Raw genomic sequence first — 16,924 nt, 5'->3', positions numbered from 1 at the left:
ATGCTGAGGCTTTATTCAACACTGTTGAGACTTCACCTTGAGCATTGTGAACAGTTTTGGGCTCCTCATCCAAGAAAAGATGTGCTGGTATCGGAGAGAGTACAGAGGAGGTTCCAAAGGATGATTCCGGGAATGAAAGGGCCTTCATACGAGGAACGTTTGGCTCTGGATGTGTACTCACTGGAATTTAGAAGGATGAGGGGGATCTCATTGGAAGCTTCTGTGTGGTGAAAGGCCTAGATGTGGAGACTATGTTTCCTATGGTGGGGGAGTCTAGGACAAGAGGGCGCAGCCTCAGGATAGAGGGGCATCCATTTAAAACACAGATTTGGAGAATTTCCTTTTGCCAGAGGGTGGTGAATTTGTGTATTTTTTTTTTAACCACAAGCAGCTGTGGAGGCCAGGTAGTTGGGTGTACTTAAAGCAGAGATTGATAGGTTCTTGATTGGCCATGGCATCAGAAGTTATGGGGAGAAGGCTGGTGAGTGGGGCTGAGGAGGGGAGAAAAGGATCACCCATGATTGAATGGCGGAGCAGACTCAATGTGCTAAATGTCCTCATTCTGCTCCCAAGTCTTATGGTTTTATGATTGAAAGGTGAGTTTGGGTGAATTGGTTGAACTTGACAATTATGATGTGACTGATTTTGGTCATATAATTAAACAATATAGTTGTGGTGACTGGTCCTTTGAATTCAGGTTGACAGTAAATAGCTGCTCTGAGTAATTCTGTGACTTCAGTTATTTACAATAAACTCTAGTGAATTCTCTGTCACTATTATATATAGTGTGCCTACTACTGAGATTTCTGTCTCCATATGAATCCTTTGGAAGATTTGACCTAGAAATGTTGTTTAGTGAATAAACTGATTTTGTTTCAGAGGTAATTCATCTAATGAAATGGGAAGGTATTTTAATTCAGGTTAATGTTCATAATTTCCAAGTGTTTAATATATATTTAAATGTTTAATTTCTTCATAAACTATTTGATAAATTTTAATAATTATTAATTGTCTCTGAATGTTAGGGGCATTTAAAATCTGTTAAGACTGCTTCACAACTTTGACAACCAAAACCTGCTATAATTTTGTCCTTCAAAATCTGTTATAGGGTGTTTCGGGTCAGGGCATCAGGACTGGACTGCCAGAGGCCTGACTGCTGTCCTGACTTTGCTATCTGACTGCCAGGTATAGAAAATAAGGTCTGTCCTCCATCAGTTACAGGTTAGCACAGACGAACAGGAGTAGTTGGCAGTGAGGTGATAATTATACTTAGTGTATTGTTGTGTACTGATTGGCTTAGTGTATGTGGGTCCATTGATTACCTTTTCTGCAGGTGTGAGAATCTGATGAGTCAACCATATTTAGAGACTTCTAACTGTTGATTCACAGTATGAGATCACAAATGATATGGACAGAAATATCAAATCGGCTTGTCTGGTAACAGAAGAAAGCATGGAATGAGAAAATTAAAACATTTAAGCTGACATTGAGGTTTCTGAACATTAATTTGTGTTGGAACAAGTGAAACCATAATCATGGTATAGATAAATAATTGGTATTAAAACTGTCTATTAATTCCTTTTGTTCAGTGGATGGAAGAATTACATTAGCCAGCTGTTTGAATTATTCAGTTTAAATCAGAGTCATTTTTACAAACATTGCAATGTCGTGGTATGAATCAAGTGGTTTTGGATAAACTATACAGATCTCTACAGGAAAGGGAAAATGCTCACTTGATAATTAGAATATGTCCTTTTAAAGAACAGTGCAGTACACTGGTAAAAGGGATGACTGCACCAGATTTAAAGAGTTGAGTGCCCATGTAAGCTGAGAAATAAAAATACAACATATCGAATGTGGAGATTTAGTGGTCTAAACTGGCAAGCTGCTGTGTTCAGTTTTCAGAGTACCAGAGTGGATGTTTGATGAATCCTGTGGAATGATAAACTGTGCTTCACACCCCCTTCAGATTAGAGGAGAAAATGGGCACTGGTAATTTCTGTGATTAGTCAGTTGGTACTTAAAAAAAGAATGAACAGCAACTTTTGAGCTGCTTTGTTCTGCACCTTTGATCGTCTTATTCTTGTTTCATTGCACACTTGAGTATTTTTGTAATTTTTGTCCTAGCATCTCCAGAAATCACCGGTCATAAGAAGAGCGAGAATAAAAATGAGGGACAGGATGCTCTTTTGTACTGCAAGTCTGTAGGATATCCGCACCCTATTTGGACCTGGCATAAGAAGGTGAAAGATGAATATGTGGTGAGTTTGCTTTGCTGGAGGTTATGACATTATGGTATGCTTACCATTTCTTCTAACTTGAAATCAAATTCTTCTCCAGTAATGACATGACCTGAATAATATTCAATAATAACAAAATAATAATAACAAAAATTTCATTTTTATCTAATATTCATTAAAACAAATAAAGGGGAAAAATTCAATTAAAGGTTTAAGAATGAATGGATTGGTGGTATGCTGGTGAGGTTGAAGTCTGCATATCTTCACAAGGGAAAGCTGCAGTCAATGGTGTTTCAGAGATTTTAACAATATTATGCAATGGTATGTAGCTGCTCATTCATTCTACATGTCTGAAGGAGCATGTCTATTATTGTGTAATATTTTTGATACTGAGCTTCAAAGTAGAGTGACAAAGCATGTAAAGCATGCAGCAGATATTGATCAGGTATGTATAGTCTGAGTATTTCTATATGGCTATTTACATAAACTTGCCCAAGTTGGGTGCATTGCATTGGAGGCATGTTCATCCTGGTGTGATCTAAGTTCATGGATTTGAGCACAGGCTCCCTGCTGGAGGGCTGTACTTGACAGAACCTAGTGTTTAGAGGTAGAGTAGTCTGATCTGAAGTCAATAATTGCTTTCTCCTTTAGCTTGTTTCCTAATCACATGAGCTTGCTTCTGTTTCTCTTTTATACTGTGTATGCAAGTACAAGACAGAATGCCTTTTGTTCACAATGGGGGGGGGGGGGGTGTAGAATACTTCAGCTGAAGAATAATGGTAAATTTCTGTCAATCTCAAGATCACAAATTAACTCTTCTTGGGCTTCCAGCCAAACAAAAGTTTCGATTATAACCTGAGAAGAGTTTATTCGTCATATACACCGGGAAAGCACTAGATCTTTAAACTCAAGATTATTTCCCCTTTTTCTCTTTAGGATCTGAATAATGACACTGGACGTTACTTAATCAATAATAAAGACAATTACACAGAATTAATAATTAAGACTCTGCATATTGAGGCTGACCCAGGCATATACACGTGCAATGCCACAAATTACTATGGTTACAACCTTGCCAACACTATCCTGCGTGTGCGTAGCAACCTGGCACCTCTCTGGCCCTTCTTAGGAGTTGTGGCAGAAATAGTCATTCTGGTCATCATCATTGTTGTGTACGAGAAACGAAAGAGACCAGATGAAGTCCCTGACGGTAAGTTTCTTTCTTTTATGTAACCTTTTAGACTTTTGCAGTTGACTTAACCCATTTGATATTAGCCTGTTTCCAGGTACTATAAATACTCTTCATTATCAGTCTCTCGAATTAAATGGGTTACTTGAAAAGACATAAGCATTCATATCTTATTCATAATTTTATGTTCCCTTTTGAACATGGAACATTCTAATAATTTAGATTTTCAAACAAATAACAACCAATTCCAAACTCTATTTCAGTGGTTTTCACTTGCAAAAGATTGAGATAACTGTTTGCCGAGGAACTTGCTTATTTTCCTTGTGCAAATGTTCAAACTGTCAGTTTCCATTGCAAACTACTGAATTTGGATTGTTCTTCACCATTTCAATATAAGTGATCCAATTGTTTCACAAGGGAATTTTTAAGAATATTTTGAGAGTATCGCCACCAAGTGCTACTTTTATTCTGTTAGGATTTATTTGAGAAGTTTTCTCCTGTGCTGCTCATCTTTCCTCTTGTCTAATTCACCTGCACCTTCCCATAATTCACAACCCCTCCATGTGTAAATGCATGTCTGTAACTATTACTGCAAATTATAACTAAAGAGGAATATATAGTAAATTTTTTGAGGCAAAATGCTTTGTCACATTTTAATGGAATGATTACATTTGTGATTATCCACTCATTAGTGCTGTAAATCCAGTTAAATCTTTTTGCATTTCACCATTATTGCACTGTATGATAATTACTTATGTTTGATATAAAATACATCAAGGATGGTCGACAGAATTACATTTTAATATCTATAAGTGCTTGATTACTCAACCCTTTGTTCTAATGTGTGGATAGCATGAAATGTGTTATTTTAAGCAGTGGCACTTCAGATAGCTGTTTGGGTCTTGACAACATAGCACATGAATCTTGTATGCCTTATCATTTTGGATGTTTCTTTGTGGAGGCACAATCTCCGAAAGAAAAGCTAAGTATAAGCTAAAAGGGTTGAAGAAGCCAGCTGCAAAAGGACAGACCAGAGACAAAAAGAGGAAATATGAAATAATAAAAATGTAGGATAAAGAAACAAGGAAAAGGCTTTGAAGATGGTTGCCAATGTGACTGAAACGAAACTGATGGAAGAGGCCCTTTATTCAAAGGATGTATCTTATTTCTTAATGTGTTGTGTAACTTTGTCTGTTCCTGCTTTATTAAAGCAGTTAGTACCAAGTATTGATGCAGTGAATAATTCAGCTGGAGTATATATGCCCTTAGAATTTGAATCATGTTTATATAGATAATTTATTCATTTAAAAGATGCCCAAGCTAGCAAAGTATATTTCAAGGCATTCTTGACTGGTTTTATGTCTGTATTCAATTGCTCAGACTTGTTTTTCTCTTTTTAATGGATAATCTACTGAGTCTTGAATTTTGGCAAGATCTTGTATTAGTAATTCAACTCGGCAAAATCTCTCAATTTTCAGTGAAAAATTTCAGTATACTTATTTGCATTTAGGGTGAGTTTGGCACTGGGTGTATTTGTACCAAGGCAGTAGTTCAGTTTATGTGCAACCGTATTTTTACAGTTCTCCTTCTGTATGACTGAGGTAAGACATCTTGCCGAATTACAAGTAACAAACTGGAGAAACAAAGTAATTGATTAAATGAAGAGAACAGCCAGTGTTTGGGATAAATAAGCAGTAAAATGCATGTGATGCAAGGAGTGCAGTTACAAAAGTACTGTAAAAAGTAGGTAAAGTAGGTTTTGGCGATGTTGCTTTTTAAGATAATGCCTGACAAATAAGCTTTGAATCCTTGGACATTAAAAAAAATTGCCAGACCATTTTTCTCATGTAGAGACATAAAACGTTGTTGTAATCCTGTGCATCTAATTGGATGGTTCATTGAAACTACTGAATAACTGTGAAACTCCTTTACTATGACAGTATTAGCAAAGATGCAAAAATTCAACTTTTAATAAAATATCCAGTGGAAATTTTGCATGCTTAGTCTTCAGATAAATGTACCAGAAACAGAAGTATGCATATGAAGTTACTTCCTTTTATGATGATTTGAGACTTCATTCTAGTATGTCTTCAGTATTGTTCAAGTATGCTGAATTTACCAACTGTACACTCTTGCTTGCTATCCTTTGTACAATGGCTGTAGAGGTTAAATAAATTTGCAGTCAGCAAAAGGGTTTCTGTCTTTGCTAAATTATTTTCAAAATTTACATCTCATTTTTTTTTAATTTTTCTGTCTACATCTCCCAGCTACAGAGGGCATTGAGGAGAATAATTGTTGGTTTGGTAACTTGTCTTCAAAACAATCAGTCTTAAAATGAAGCAAGATACAGAGATGCTGAAAATCTAATATTACAACAAATGATATTACAACTGCAGAACATACTCAGGTTGCCATTATCTGTGGAGGGAGAAAAGGAATCGATATTTCAGGTTGATGAAATGATTGAAGTTCTAAAAGATCTTTGACATGGATAGGATATTCAGTTAAGCATATTAAAAATGAGCAACAGTTTGGTATCATTCTTTGCAGCATCTGTCAAAGATTGTTCGTTTGGTAATGGTTAGGTTAACTTGAACAGACCCAACTAAAGAGTTTTCATATTAATCATTTTATCTATTTCAGGTACCATTTAAATGTGCAACCTTGCATAGTATACCTAGAACTTAGGCATTTTAATCAGGTATTCCTTTGACTCTTTGAAATAGTATTTAATATTGACAGTTTTTATTCATGATTTAAACAAGTTTTTATAACCAAAATGCAATTAGTTCTTAACTTTCCAAATTGACTTCATTGTAAAATCAAAGGTTGACTCCCTAACTGTGAGACTCATTTAGTTCCATTGAGACTATGGATTAATGAATGGAATGGATTAACTGCATAAGATTTTAAAAGCAATGTGTCCAAATCTGGTAGATTAGATTACATCAGAAGTATTTCTTCATTCTTTGTGTCAGAAAAGTTGAGTCATATGTAGTCATTTTAGTCAACTGGACATGTGTACCGTTTGGATGTAAATCAGTGATGAAATGCTTGACGAAGTCATCAAAGAACTTTGATGAGAATTGGTCCCACTGTTCCTGAATATAAATGGACCACTCAATTAATAGTGTCTTCATGCAATTAGTTGTCGACAAATACATAGAAGAGCCATAAAAACTGCAGAAAATGTACTTAATGCAGTATTAATGGCTTCCTCTGGTTATATATCCTGTTCAGTAGATAATGAGGTTATGGACAGTTTCAGAATTGATACCAGGAAACATTTATTCAGGCAAAAGTAAATATAAATGGACACACCATCAAAGTCCCAAGAAGTTCTTGAGACTCAAAATTAAGATTAGTATTCTTCTATTAGAGAAGATTTTTAAAAAAATTGCTAACTAAGGCAGATTGTTCACATAAAGTACAACCATAAGCTAATTGAATGGTAGAACAGGTTTAAAGTGTTGAATGGTCCATGCAACTTCCCGAATACATAAAGCTAGTTAAAAAAAATATAATTATCTCTGTGGAAAATATGTTTGAGGTTTTAAAGGGCATGGGACCATCCTTGTAATGCAATTTTTATTTTAACAATGAGGCTGGGTAGTTAAACTGAGTTGTAGTTAACTTGGGTTTGGGTACTCATGGGCAGATTTGGTGTGGTTTAGATCACTGCCAAACATAATTGATGGTTTTAGTTGAACATTGTAGTTGCATTATTTTGTGGAACATTTGCTGGTCAATTATTTTCTTTTTGTTTATCTAGTTAATTGTAATTGATAGCAATCCAAATAGTTTCTCCCTCTCTGAAGTTTGCTTATTTTTTATCAAGTATGTTGTTCAAGTATTTTTGCTGCTTCGTGAAGTAACCTTAGACCATGTTTTTTTTCAAAAACTATCCCTTTTTTCACCAAAATTTTATATATTCTGTTGTAATAATGCTTTTAAAGGAAAGGAATTGTCATGTATCCTAGTAATTTTGGATTGAATGGAAAAACTAACGGGCTTGTTTATTTAGAAGGTTTGAATTGTAAAGTCAAATAATGTTTGAAAAATTTGGGAGGAAAAAGCTAGGTCCATTTCTGACTCCAGATGACTCTTAAAATAAGTGATCAAAATAAATGGAAACTTTTGCACCAATTACTTAAGAAACTATTCATTTCAGTAAAGCAAGAAAATGAATAGTTTAAGATTATTGAAGCAAGTGAGAATTAAATGACATTTAAGGTTTTAAAAAATAGTGAAACGGTCCATTTTTTTTGGTCGTCATAGATAATTTATAATGGCCTTTTTTGCAAATAATTTGGAGGAATGTTTTTCAGTTAGTGTGTCAGAACCTTCATTAAATAATGCAGTTGATATGTAATCCATAAAAAAAAGTGAGGGAAAAATGCCCAAGAGCTCTTAATTACCATAGGCTTGGATTGACATGCTGTTTAATTGAGAACTATTATCCAATAAACATAATGGTGAAGGGGAAAATATGAAGAGTAGAATATCATTGGGAGAGCCATGGTGAGCATGTGATGACAGCATTCAAAACTACATTTGATAAACTTGATACTGGGAGCACCTGTCTTTTAGCAGGTAACTGTGATGGGGAGCCCAGTCACTGGAAAATGGTGAACTGTATTGAAGGGTGCCTGAAATGCCAGTTGCCAGAGCTGTTGGATTGTAAAATGACAGATAAGCAAGCTTGGACTGATGAAGCATTATTTGAAGTTGGAATGGGTAGTTTGGTTTATTACTACAAATTTTGATAAGTCATTTCTCGAGCAATTGATGGTCAGTATTGTTTTAGCGTCCGCATTAATTATTTCAAGTGTGCACTGAACACAACTAAAGGCATTTTGGTTACTACTTAACCTCAAGTCCAACTGAACCCCAAAGCACCTTGCTGGTACTGCTCCTTTCCTATGTACTGCTGATTTGGTTTATCAAAAATATTGGACCATTCCCTGTACAGTGTGGCATTGCAATCTGAGCATTTAATCCGTTTTAACATTCAGAATAAAATACAATTACCTTTTTAAAGTTTATCAAAATATTGCTAACAGAGAATTAGTGTTAGTGAATCTCTGGCTTGCATTATTTTCAGCAATGTTTTTGTTTTGTGGCTCTAGTTTATTACAGAATTGTTATAACCTAAAATAATCGGGAGGAATAGGCCAGACAGCTCTCTGGAGCTTGCTAGATCATTCAGTGATCCTGAGCAGTGTACATGATTTTATATCTCATTGTCTCTTAATTTTAAAAATACAGATTTATGCAAATTTATTAATGACTATTAATCCATAGTTGCTTAAGAGTACAAAATTCCAAAGATTCATGATTACCTGTGTGTTGAAATTTCACTTTCTCAGCAATAAATGGCTTGCCCTTATCTTTAACTACTCCCATGTTAAAATTCCTAAACAGAGGATGGAGCTCTTTATAAAGCCCTCTCAGAATGGTGTATATTTCATTGAGATCAGCTCCATTTCTTCTCAACTTCATAAAACGGGATTTTACTCCATTGGCTCCTACAGGATAATAGGATGTATGATTCACCAGTGCATTTGTGTTACCTGTCCTCCTCCAAAGCAAGAGTGATAATGGTAGAGGTTCTCCATTAGAATAACCTTCATATCTCAATTAATTAGGCACATAATGCATGTTTTTAAAGCTATCTGGACCTGAAGACTTTATTAAGCCTTTGTGCAGTCTTTGCCTTTGATGTTCATGGGTATTTGAGAGATGAGAGAAAAATACTTCAAAACCTGGTTACCTCAAGTATGTAAAAATTCAGATATATACATGATGGAAGTTTGTTGGAGAAATTGCACTTCATATGCTAGACTTGGTAATTCAATATATTTTTGGACCTAAGAGCTCAAGTAGTACTCAATCTGGAGCACACTAATAGATAGCTAGAACAAACAGGTAAAGCTTTTTGATGTGTGTGCCTACATAAGTAATGGTACAGAAAATAAGGCAAGAAATAAAGCACTGCTCATGTGTTTTTTTTAGAACCACCTCCTTGAAAGATACACACTACCCCAATTTTTTTAATGCTCCAGATTATACAGTTCCCTCTTAAAGACATGGATGCCATTTCCCAATGTTTTTTTTTACAAGAGCAGATTGCCAAATCAAGATCTTCAAACTAGCGTCTAGATTAGAACTATGGTTTGTATTGATATTTGTCGGTTATTGTGACTTCTTTTCTTTCCCTCAATTGCATCATACCCTAACACTGGTGGTAAGTGAGAGAATTGCATGCTCGAGTTTGTTTCTCCTCAGCTTCAAGTCTGAAGTGCATCAGTTCATGATGTTAAAACTTTTTTCCAAGTCCTCATCCACGTTCACAACTTTTTTTTCGTATCTTCCATTCAGTTTTTCTGCTGCCCATTTCTGGATTTGTAGTTCTGTTTTTCTTTATTTTAGATTGTTTGTTTGAGTTTTTTGGGTTTAGTCTGCTCTGTTTCTGTACTGGGGATGTTACAGGAGTTGGCCAGAACTAATGGCCTGTAAACCTAGAGTGCTCTTAGGTTTGAACTAGCTGTCTCCTGGGAGCTATATGGCTTATGATGAGGACTTCAACCATGCGATGGTCTGTATCAGGGATATTACACATCTGCATGTATCATGGCAGATGGCTAGTGTAAAAGCTGAATTGTTTTTGGTGCAAATTCCACAGGGGTGATATGGTGAAGTCACAAATTAGGAATGATTCTAGCCAGTGTAGGATTGAATTAAAGATTCTCTTGGGTGTTTTTCAACCTTCCCATAGCTTGCATTTCTTATCAGATCAGACACCCTAGTTTCAAGAATTGAACTCCATTCTAAATTATCATTGCCCAATGAATTATAACTGTACAGAAGATAATTTATGCATGTGTGTTCATGTAGTTTGAAAATAGATGATAAAAAGGAAGTCATTCATGGTAAAATTGCTTAGGTAATTGGGTCAGTTGGTTTTGAACAAATATAGTAAGACTCTTTATGCATATCAATTTTGCCTATTGTTTAAAATAGACAAGATTGAATGAATAATCTTAAAATGAAGTAAGTACTATGCAAGGCCAAGTTTTTTTTTGTCTGTTGCATTCACTATAGAAATGAAGTGTTCAAAATATTTTGAAGTTATAATTTTTGTCAAAAGCAATCTTTTATCTGTAAGAAATGCAAAGTGGGATTTGGCAGATGTACAATGTTCAAATATTTTCAATTAGGTTTATGAATTTTCTGCCCATTCAAGTACAGTTGCATTTCACTGATATTGGAGCCATACCATAGCTTAATTTGGACAGATAGAGTAATTACTGTGCCTGAAAAATGTGTGAAATTTACTGCAGAAGCTCTAGGTAAATGAGTTTCTGTTACAACTTGGCCTGAACATCTCTATTGGAAATAAGGGTGATTCCCCACAATAATTTTTGAGATCTGGGTGCACTTGTACTTGAAAAACATTTCTTAAGTAGAATACGCTCCTTTTAAGATCCAACCTGCATCTCTGCATTTTTAGGAGTTTAGGTTGGTTGCAGCTTTTTTGTAAGTCTTAAGCGTGGAATAGGGATTGTAAAAAAAAAAACAAGCACGCACTTTTGCTCCCTGAGGCCTTTTAATTTATGAATTTTGCTTGGCTCCTGAGTTTAAAAGGAGTGTACTGTACGTTCCACCATCCTACAACCACTGAAACCCCTGTGCTGGATTTAAGTAAGCTTAAATTCCATTGAAACAATATGCATCATTGAAAATAAATAATTCAGTTTTTACAGATGATAAAAGATGCTTTTTAATCTGCCATGTAAGTCTTCTGATGCAAAAAAAAATTGCCTGGTCTTTGTCCTATCAAGAGTCATATAGTTCATTGGTAATTTAGTCTACTTTAGCAAACTCTGGGGATAAAGAGCAGGTGGTAGTGGGGGAACAATCTTATATACTCTTGTACTTATCTCAATTCCTGATGCGCCTCTTGATATGCATAAACTGTGTATATATCTTCACTATTTTTGCGACACTGATGTCTGGTTGTCTTAACTGGTCTAGTTTTCCTTGTACACTGTTAACAAATGCGTCTTTGCCAGTGACTGAGACCTGTAGCCACTGGTTTGTTGCTGGTGTTTCTCGGCTGTGAGCTGTTGGTTTGTGGTTTGATTCTTTTTTCGGTCTTCCCAGACACTTGTGTGTGCTGGCGGTGGCTTTCTCTCCGTGCATCAAGGTACAGATGGAGTAATGGCACTTTCACAGCCCAGGAAACGTCGCCATTACTCCTAGTGCGTGCTGTCAGGTGGCTGCGTTGCAATAAATCTCCATACTTGCTTTATGTACACCAGACACTTTGTGGAATCCTGTTTAATCCATTGAGCATAATTCAGGAGTTATCCAGAGAACAATCCTATATTACTTTTATTTCCAACCATCTAATAGTACATTTTCTTTGAAAGAAATTTGGTCAGTCCATTAGAAATGATTCTTTCAACTATTTGATCTTTCACTCAAAGACAAACTTCTAAACATTTTAAGTCAAATTGTTTTATAGTCAGATACAAAATCAATAGCAAATTCTTTTTCTCCACTAAAAATAAATAAGATTAAGAATGCTAGATATTCTCCAATAATTGCAAAAACGGGTTTGACAAATAATTCTATCATGAACAGAGACATAAAATCTTGTGTATAATATAAATTTGCAGAATAATTCATGACTCTTCAGGGTTACAGTTCTTGACACTAGTAATAATTTCAAAAAATATAAATGATTCATGAAGATTAGGTTCATTTAGTTTTGTTAGTATACATTGCTGGCCCAACTGAAATAATTCTGAGATCATTGTAGTAGGATTATTGTCAGAAACCAGTGACTGTTACCTTCTAAGTTTTTGCATCTGCCACTTGAGTGAAATATATATATAGTTACACTTATCTGTATAATTTTAAAGAATTACCTTAAGCAAAATGCCAAGAAACATCTGAAGCCTTGACTTGATATCACTGCAGCACTTTTGTCTACTTTCCCTCCATCTTTCACTTTATACTATTTGTGAAGGCACTGGCTTCCCCCATTCTTGCCCGTTTTCCTTCTCACTTCTTGTCCTGCTTTTGTTCCTTGCTTTCACTTGTCCCATCACTTTTCACTTTTCATGCACTCTTGCTATTGCCCTGTTTCTTTCTCTTCTGCACCCCACCACCCTCTGCCCCACAAATTCTGTGTGCCATTTTAATCAAAGCTTGTACAGTAAGCCTTATTAAGCAGGATTCCACAATCAGATGTTGGGTTATGTCTTCTCATTGGTCTAAAACAGTGAACGACTGGAACTTGGGGACAAGATGAACATTGAACTTCCATGATCTGTCCATATAGTTGCAGTATTTCATGATGAGCCTAAAAAGTGTTAACTGACCATGTAATAACTTTTATTTTGCCATTTGAATGTAACAATTTAGAGACTAACTCCATGAGCAATTCTATCGTTGAAGTAGAGCTGTGAAAGGCATTTGGTGCCAACATTAATTTTCTGTGGAAATGTCTAACATTTTTTCTTGTATCCTCCTTTCCTCCCATTTTCCCCTTGCAAATTCACAATTCAACTGCTGCAGATGATGAGCCAGTTTCTGGACCAATGTAAGTATACACTGGATACATATAGTTGATATTTATTACACTAGTAAGGATGTTAATTTAAAATGACTGTTCAACTCGAGTTTCAAGTGAATGATTAAGTGACTCTTCCTCCACTCTGTCCCTCACACTTCAATATGAATAAGTTGTCACGAGGAAATCTGCAGATGCTAGAAATTCAGTGTGAATTAGGGAGTAGCATGATCTCTTACTGCTGAGTTAAGATTACCCAATCTTTTATTTCCTCAAATAGTAAATAGTCATGAAGTTATATACTGTGGAATCAGGTCCTTTGACTCATCTGATTCATGCTGAAGAAAATGCTTTCCTGAGCTAGCCCCGTTTGCCTGCATTGACTCATATCCCTCTAAGGTCTAAGCCTTACCTCTCTGTGAATCCATCCAAAGATCCTTAAAATGTTGTAATTGTACCTTTGTCTACAAGTTCATCTGGTAGCTCGTTCCATGCACACATCACCTCTGTGTTGAAAAAGTTGCCCCTTGGGTCTGCTTTAAATCTATCACCTGATAAAAGGTCACAGCTTGAAATGTTGTTTCCATTCCATAAGTACTAATTGACATGCTGAGGAGTTCTATCATTTTCTGCTTTCAATTCCGATTCATTTGACTTCATTTCCAACCTGAGCTGGATTTTTCTTCCATATCAACCAGAAGACTTATGATTTTTTAATGCTTGTTCTTTCTTTTGGCTTGTACATGATACTCATACTCGTATGAAGTTGCAATAGGATAATATCGTGAAATTTTTCCTGGTGATGTAAGTGTGAAAATGCCTCATCCTGTAACATAATCATTTTCCCCTTCTATATCATCTTTCTGATGTTTCTTAATAAGCACCCTGATTAATATTGTAGTTCTACCTACACCTCAATAATTCTGGATAATACTTACATCTACATATATCTATATTAATGCATATACCTTTAAGCATATCTTTTCTTATAGAATAGGTAAGAAAACTGATGAATAACTGAACTTTTTGATTTGTTTGATATAGAATTCTAATCTGGAACCAATCAATGTTTGAAGTTCTTCAGCTGTAATTTTGAGACCAGTTATTAAATTTAGGATGTGGCTCAAGTCACTGAGGTTTTGTTCAAGAGGAACCATCGTGTCAGTGTGTGCAGAGATCATGCCTCCTATTGATCTTGATAGTTGCTAGGAAGAATAGGTCTGTTGAGGGTCCTACATAGTAAGTGAAGCCACTTTCATAATTAGACCATTGCCTTCTCATCCATTCAGGATGCTATTTCTCACATATTTTGACCATATTTCCTCTATAAGAAATTGTACAGCAGCTCTTTATAGCAGTACAGCAGAACAAAGATCTGGTTCACTAGTAAAATGCTGCTTGAACTTAAATGTCTTCAAATACAGATCTAGCTCCAACTATTACTCGATAAGATGGCAAGATGGTTTTCATTTATTTCTTGAATACTGTGCCACTAAACATAAGTTTTTGTTTGCTTTCAAGGTTGCTATTGCTTATACATCTTCTACAATGAAACTATACTGCTAAAAGTGGCCTTCCCAAATTTCAGTGATGTAGGCAAATCTTCTAACAAGCCAGATCTTCCTGGTATGGCTAGCTGTCACTATCTGTACCCACTTCATGTCTATATTTACCTGGCCCAGATACAGGGAACCTATATTACTGACCTGACTATTTGCTTTATTGGTTTTGACAGGCACAAAGCTAGGCAAAGGTCTTCTAATTCTCCGGAAACAAATTTATGGCTTTCAATGTTCTTGGTGATACTATGTCAACAGCAGCATTGATGGGAAAGTGGGGTTAAGGTGCTTTTTACATTGTTTTGTCAATTTAATGAAGGATTAAATTTTGCAATATATTTAAAATGAGTTAAATGTTTAAAATTAAGATTTCAGGAAGTGAAGTTACCTAAAACTGCTAAGATTTGAGCTCTGTTGCAAGTCTCTGTGACACTTATTCATTTAGTTCACAACTTTGTTATTTGAGAAGGTATGTACAGAGATGCCAAACTTTTATTTAATACCAAAGGATACATTTATAGACTATACAATACAGTAGCAGAATTAGGCCATTCTGTCTATCAGCTCTGCATTCAAACATGTTTTTTCAACCCCATTCTCCCTATAATCCTTAGCCCCTTTACCAAACAAAAACCTATCAGTCCCTGTCTTGATTATACATAATGACAAGGCCTCCACAGTCTCTGTTGCAACAAATTCCACAGATTCACCTCTCATTGGCTGAAGAAATTGCTCCTCATCTCATTCTGAGGCTGTGCTCTTGGATCCTACTCCAATTTACCAGCAAAATCTGGAAATAAGCTAAATGTAGAGATCTTTCCTGTGGACCAAACTGCGTTCGGTGCTAAAATTCTGCTTTCAGTGTTCCCTGAGCAGCCATTAATAAAACTACATTTTTAAATAGACTCCCATATTGCAAACAGATATCTGTAGATTACTTTTAATCTACTGTTTTTTTCCAGTGTGAAGCGAGGTTTATGGCCCAAAAGAATCTGAAAGCAGCAAGATTTAATTACAACGCAAAAACAATCAAAATCGCACTAACAATATTGGCTGATTTCCCTAGAAGCATCACTTACAGCTTTCATTGATCTCAGTGGAGCTGCATGAAACAAGCCACATTGAGAGGAATAGAGAGGTGAAGTAGGATGTTAAAGAAAATTGTCCTTTATTTTGACACATTTTTGGCATCCTAAGGAAGGGTTGAACTTGGAAACTAATTGCAGGTTGTTTCAATCTTGTTGGAAAAGCGCACTGGAACAAAAGACATTGTGTTAATTATTCAGTTTAATCTGTTTTAACATTTATTTTTGTTTTCATTCCATAGTATTAGAGCATTGTTGCATTTGTGTAAAAATACCATAAGCGGCTATTGACTTGAAGGATTTCTTTGTTACAATTTCAAACAGGAAAACTAATTCCACAAATAATCATAAGGATAAGAACTTGCGCCAGAGGAACACCAACTAAAGCTTGATTATCAAGTAAGTACTTGGATGTTTGACTTCTCGTTAATTTCTTAATTTGATTGTACATTTGGGCTTAATATGTCAAAATATGTACATTAGTTTTACACATAGATAAAGATTTGGCACTGTATCAAATATAGGTTATCACTGGCAAGAAGCAAGAAAGAGTCCTTTTCCTTATGTGCATTTCAACTGTTTTAGTTTCCCAAGTAGAATATCCCAAGTAACAGTCAGCCTTTCAGTCCAAGATGGTTAACTGTTTATTCCTCTCCATTGGTGCTGCCTGACCGGCTGAGATCTTCCATCATTTTGAAAACATTTCAATGAAATTTCCCGAACATCTCCAGTTATGTTAGAACATTGTTAAAGAAGTTGTCAGCAGAAATTCTGGCTACGTACCTACATAGAGGTTAGAGAAACAGTAAGTGCAGGTAATCAACGGTATTCATTGATGAATCCCAATTTCAACAATGAACCTCTCATTTTTAACCTAACTAGTTGTCCCATAGGTAGTGAGGTATTTAAAATGCTTTTAGAATTGTTATTTTAAATAGCTATTATACAGTAATTATTTGAGCAAATTAATTAGCTAAACTAATCAGTTTTGCTAGGTAGCTTTTTTATGTACAGAGACCTTGTGAACTGTTACGTAATGTCTCATGACTGGAGACTTTTTCCCTAGAAAACTATAGTTCTGGAATCCAACTTCCAGTAATCTTTTAACATCATTACCAGTGCTTCAGTATATGCGTCAGATCTTGGCTCAGGTTATATTTTCTTCGTTAACAATTAGTTTTGTCAACTCTGAGCCTTGTTCTCTGTCCATCCTTATTCCCAATGCAAGACATCAATTTAGCTTTTGGAAATGAGTTGCTTGAATTGCA

The 16,924-nt window shown here is 35.5% G+C and overlaps 1 protein-coding gene across 1 annotated transcript in view; it reads left to right on the top strand.

The window, feature by feature from the left end:
* LOC132378891 (neuroplastin-like) overlaps window positions 1-16,924 on the top strand; it is a 58,382-nt gene that overhangs the window by 39,775 nt on the left and 1,683 nt on the right. Inside the window, exons 4-7 of the mRNA XM_059946177.1 lie at window positions 2,128-2,261; window positions 3,177-3,450; window positions 13,018-13,042; window positions 15,981-16,055. Coding sequence (XP_059802160.1) covers window positions 2,128-2,261; window positions 3,177-3,450; window positions 13,018-13,042; window positions 15,981-16,041 — 494 coding nt within the window. The 3' untranslated portion in view covers window positions 16,042-16,055. The remainder of the gene's footprint in view (window positions 1-2,127; window positions 2,262-3,176; window positions 3,451-13,017; window positions 13,043-15,980; window positions 16,056-16,924) is intronic.

The sequence above is a fragment of the Hypanus sabinus genome, chromosome 21 (genome assembly GCF_030144855.1).
Source record: "Hypanus sabinus isolate sHypSab1 chromosome 21, sHypSab1.hap1, whole genome shotgun sequence".
Taxonomy (NCBI): Eukaryota; Metazoa; Chordata; class Chondrichthyes; order Myliobatiformes; family Dasyatidae; genus Hypanus; species Hypanus sabinus.
This window is presented reverse-complemented; position numbering and strand designations above follow the sequence as displayed.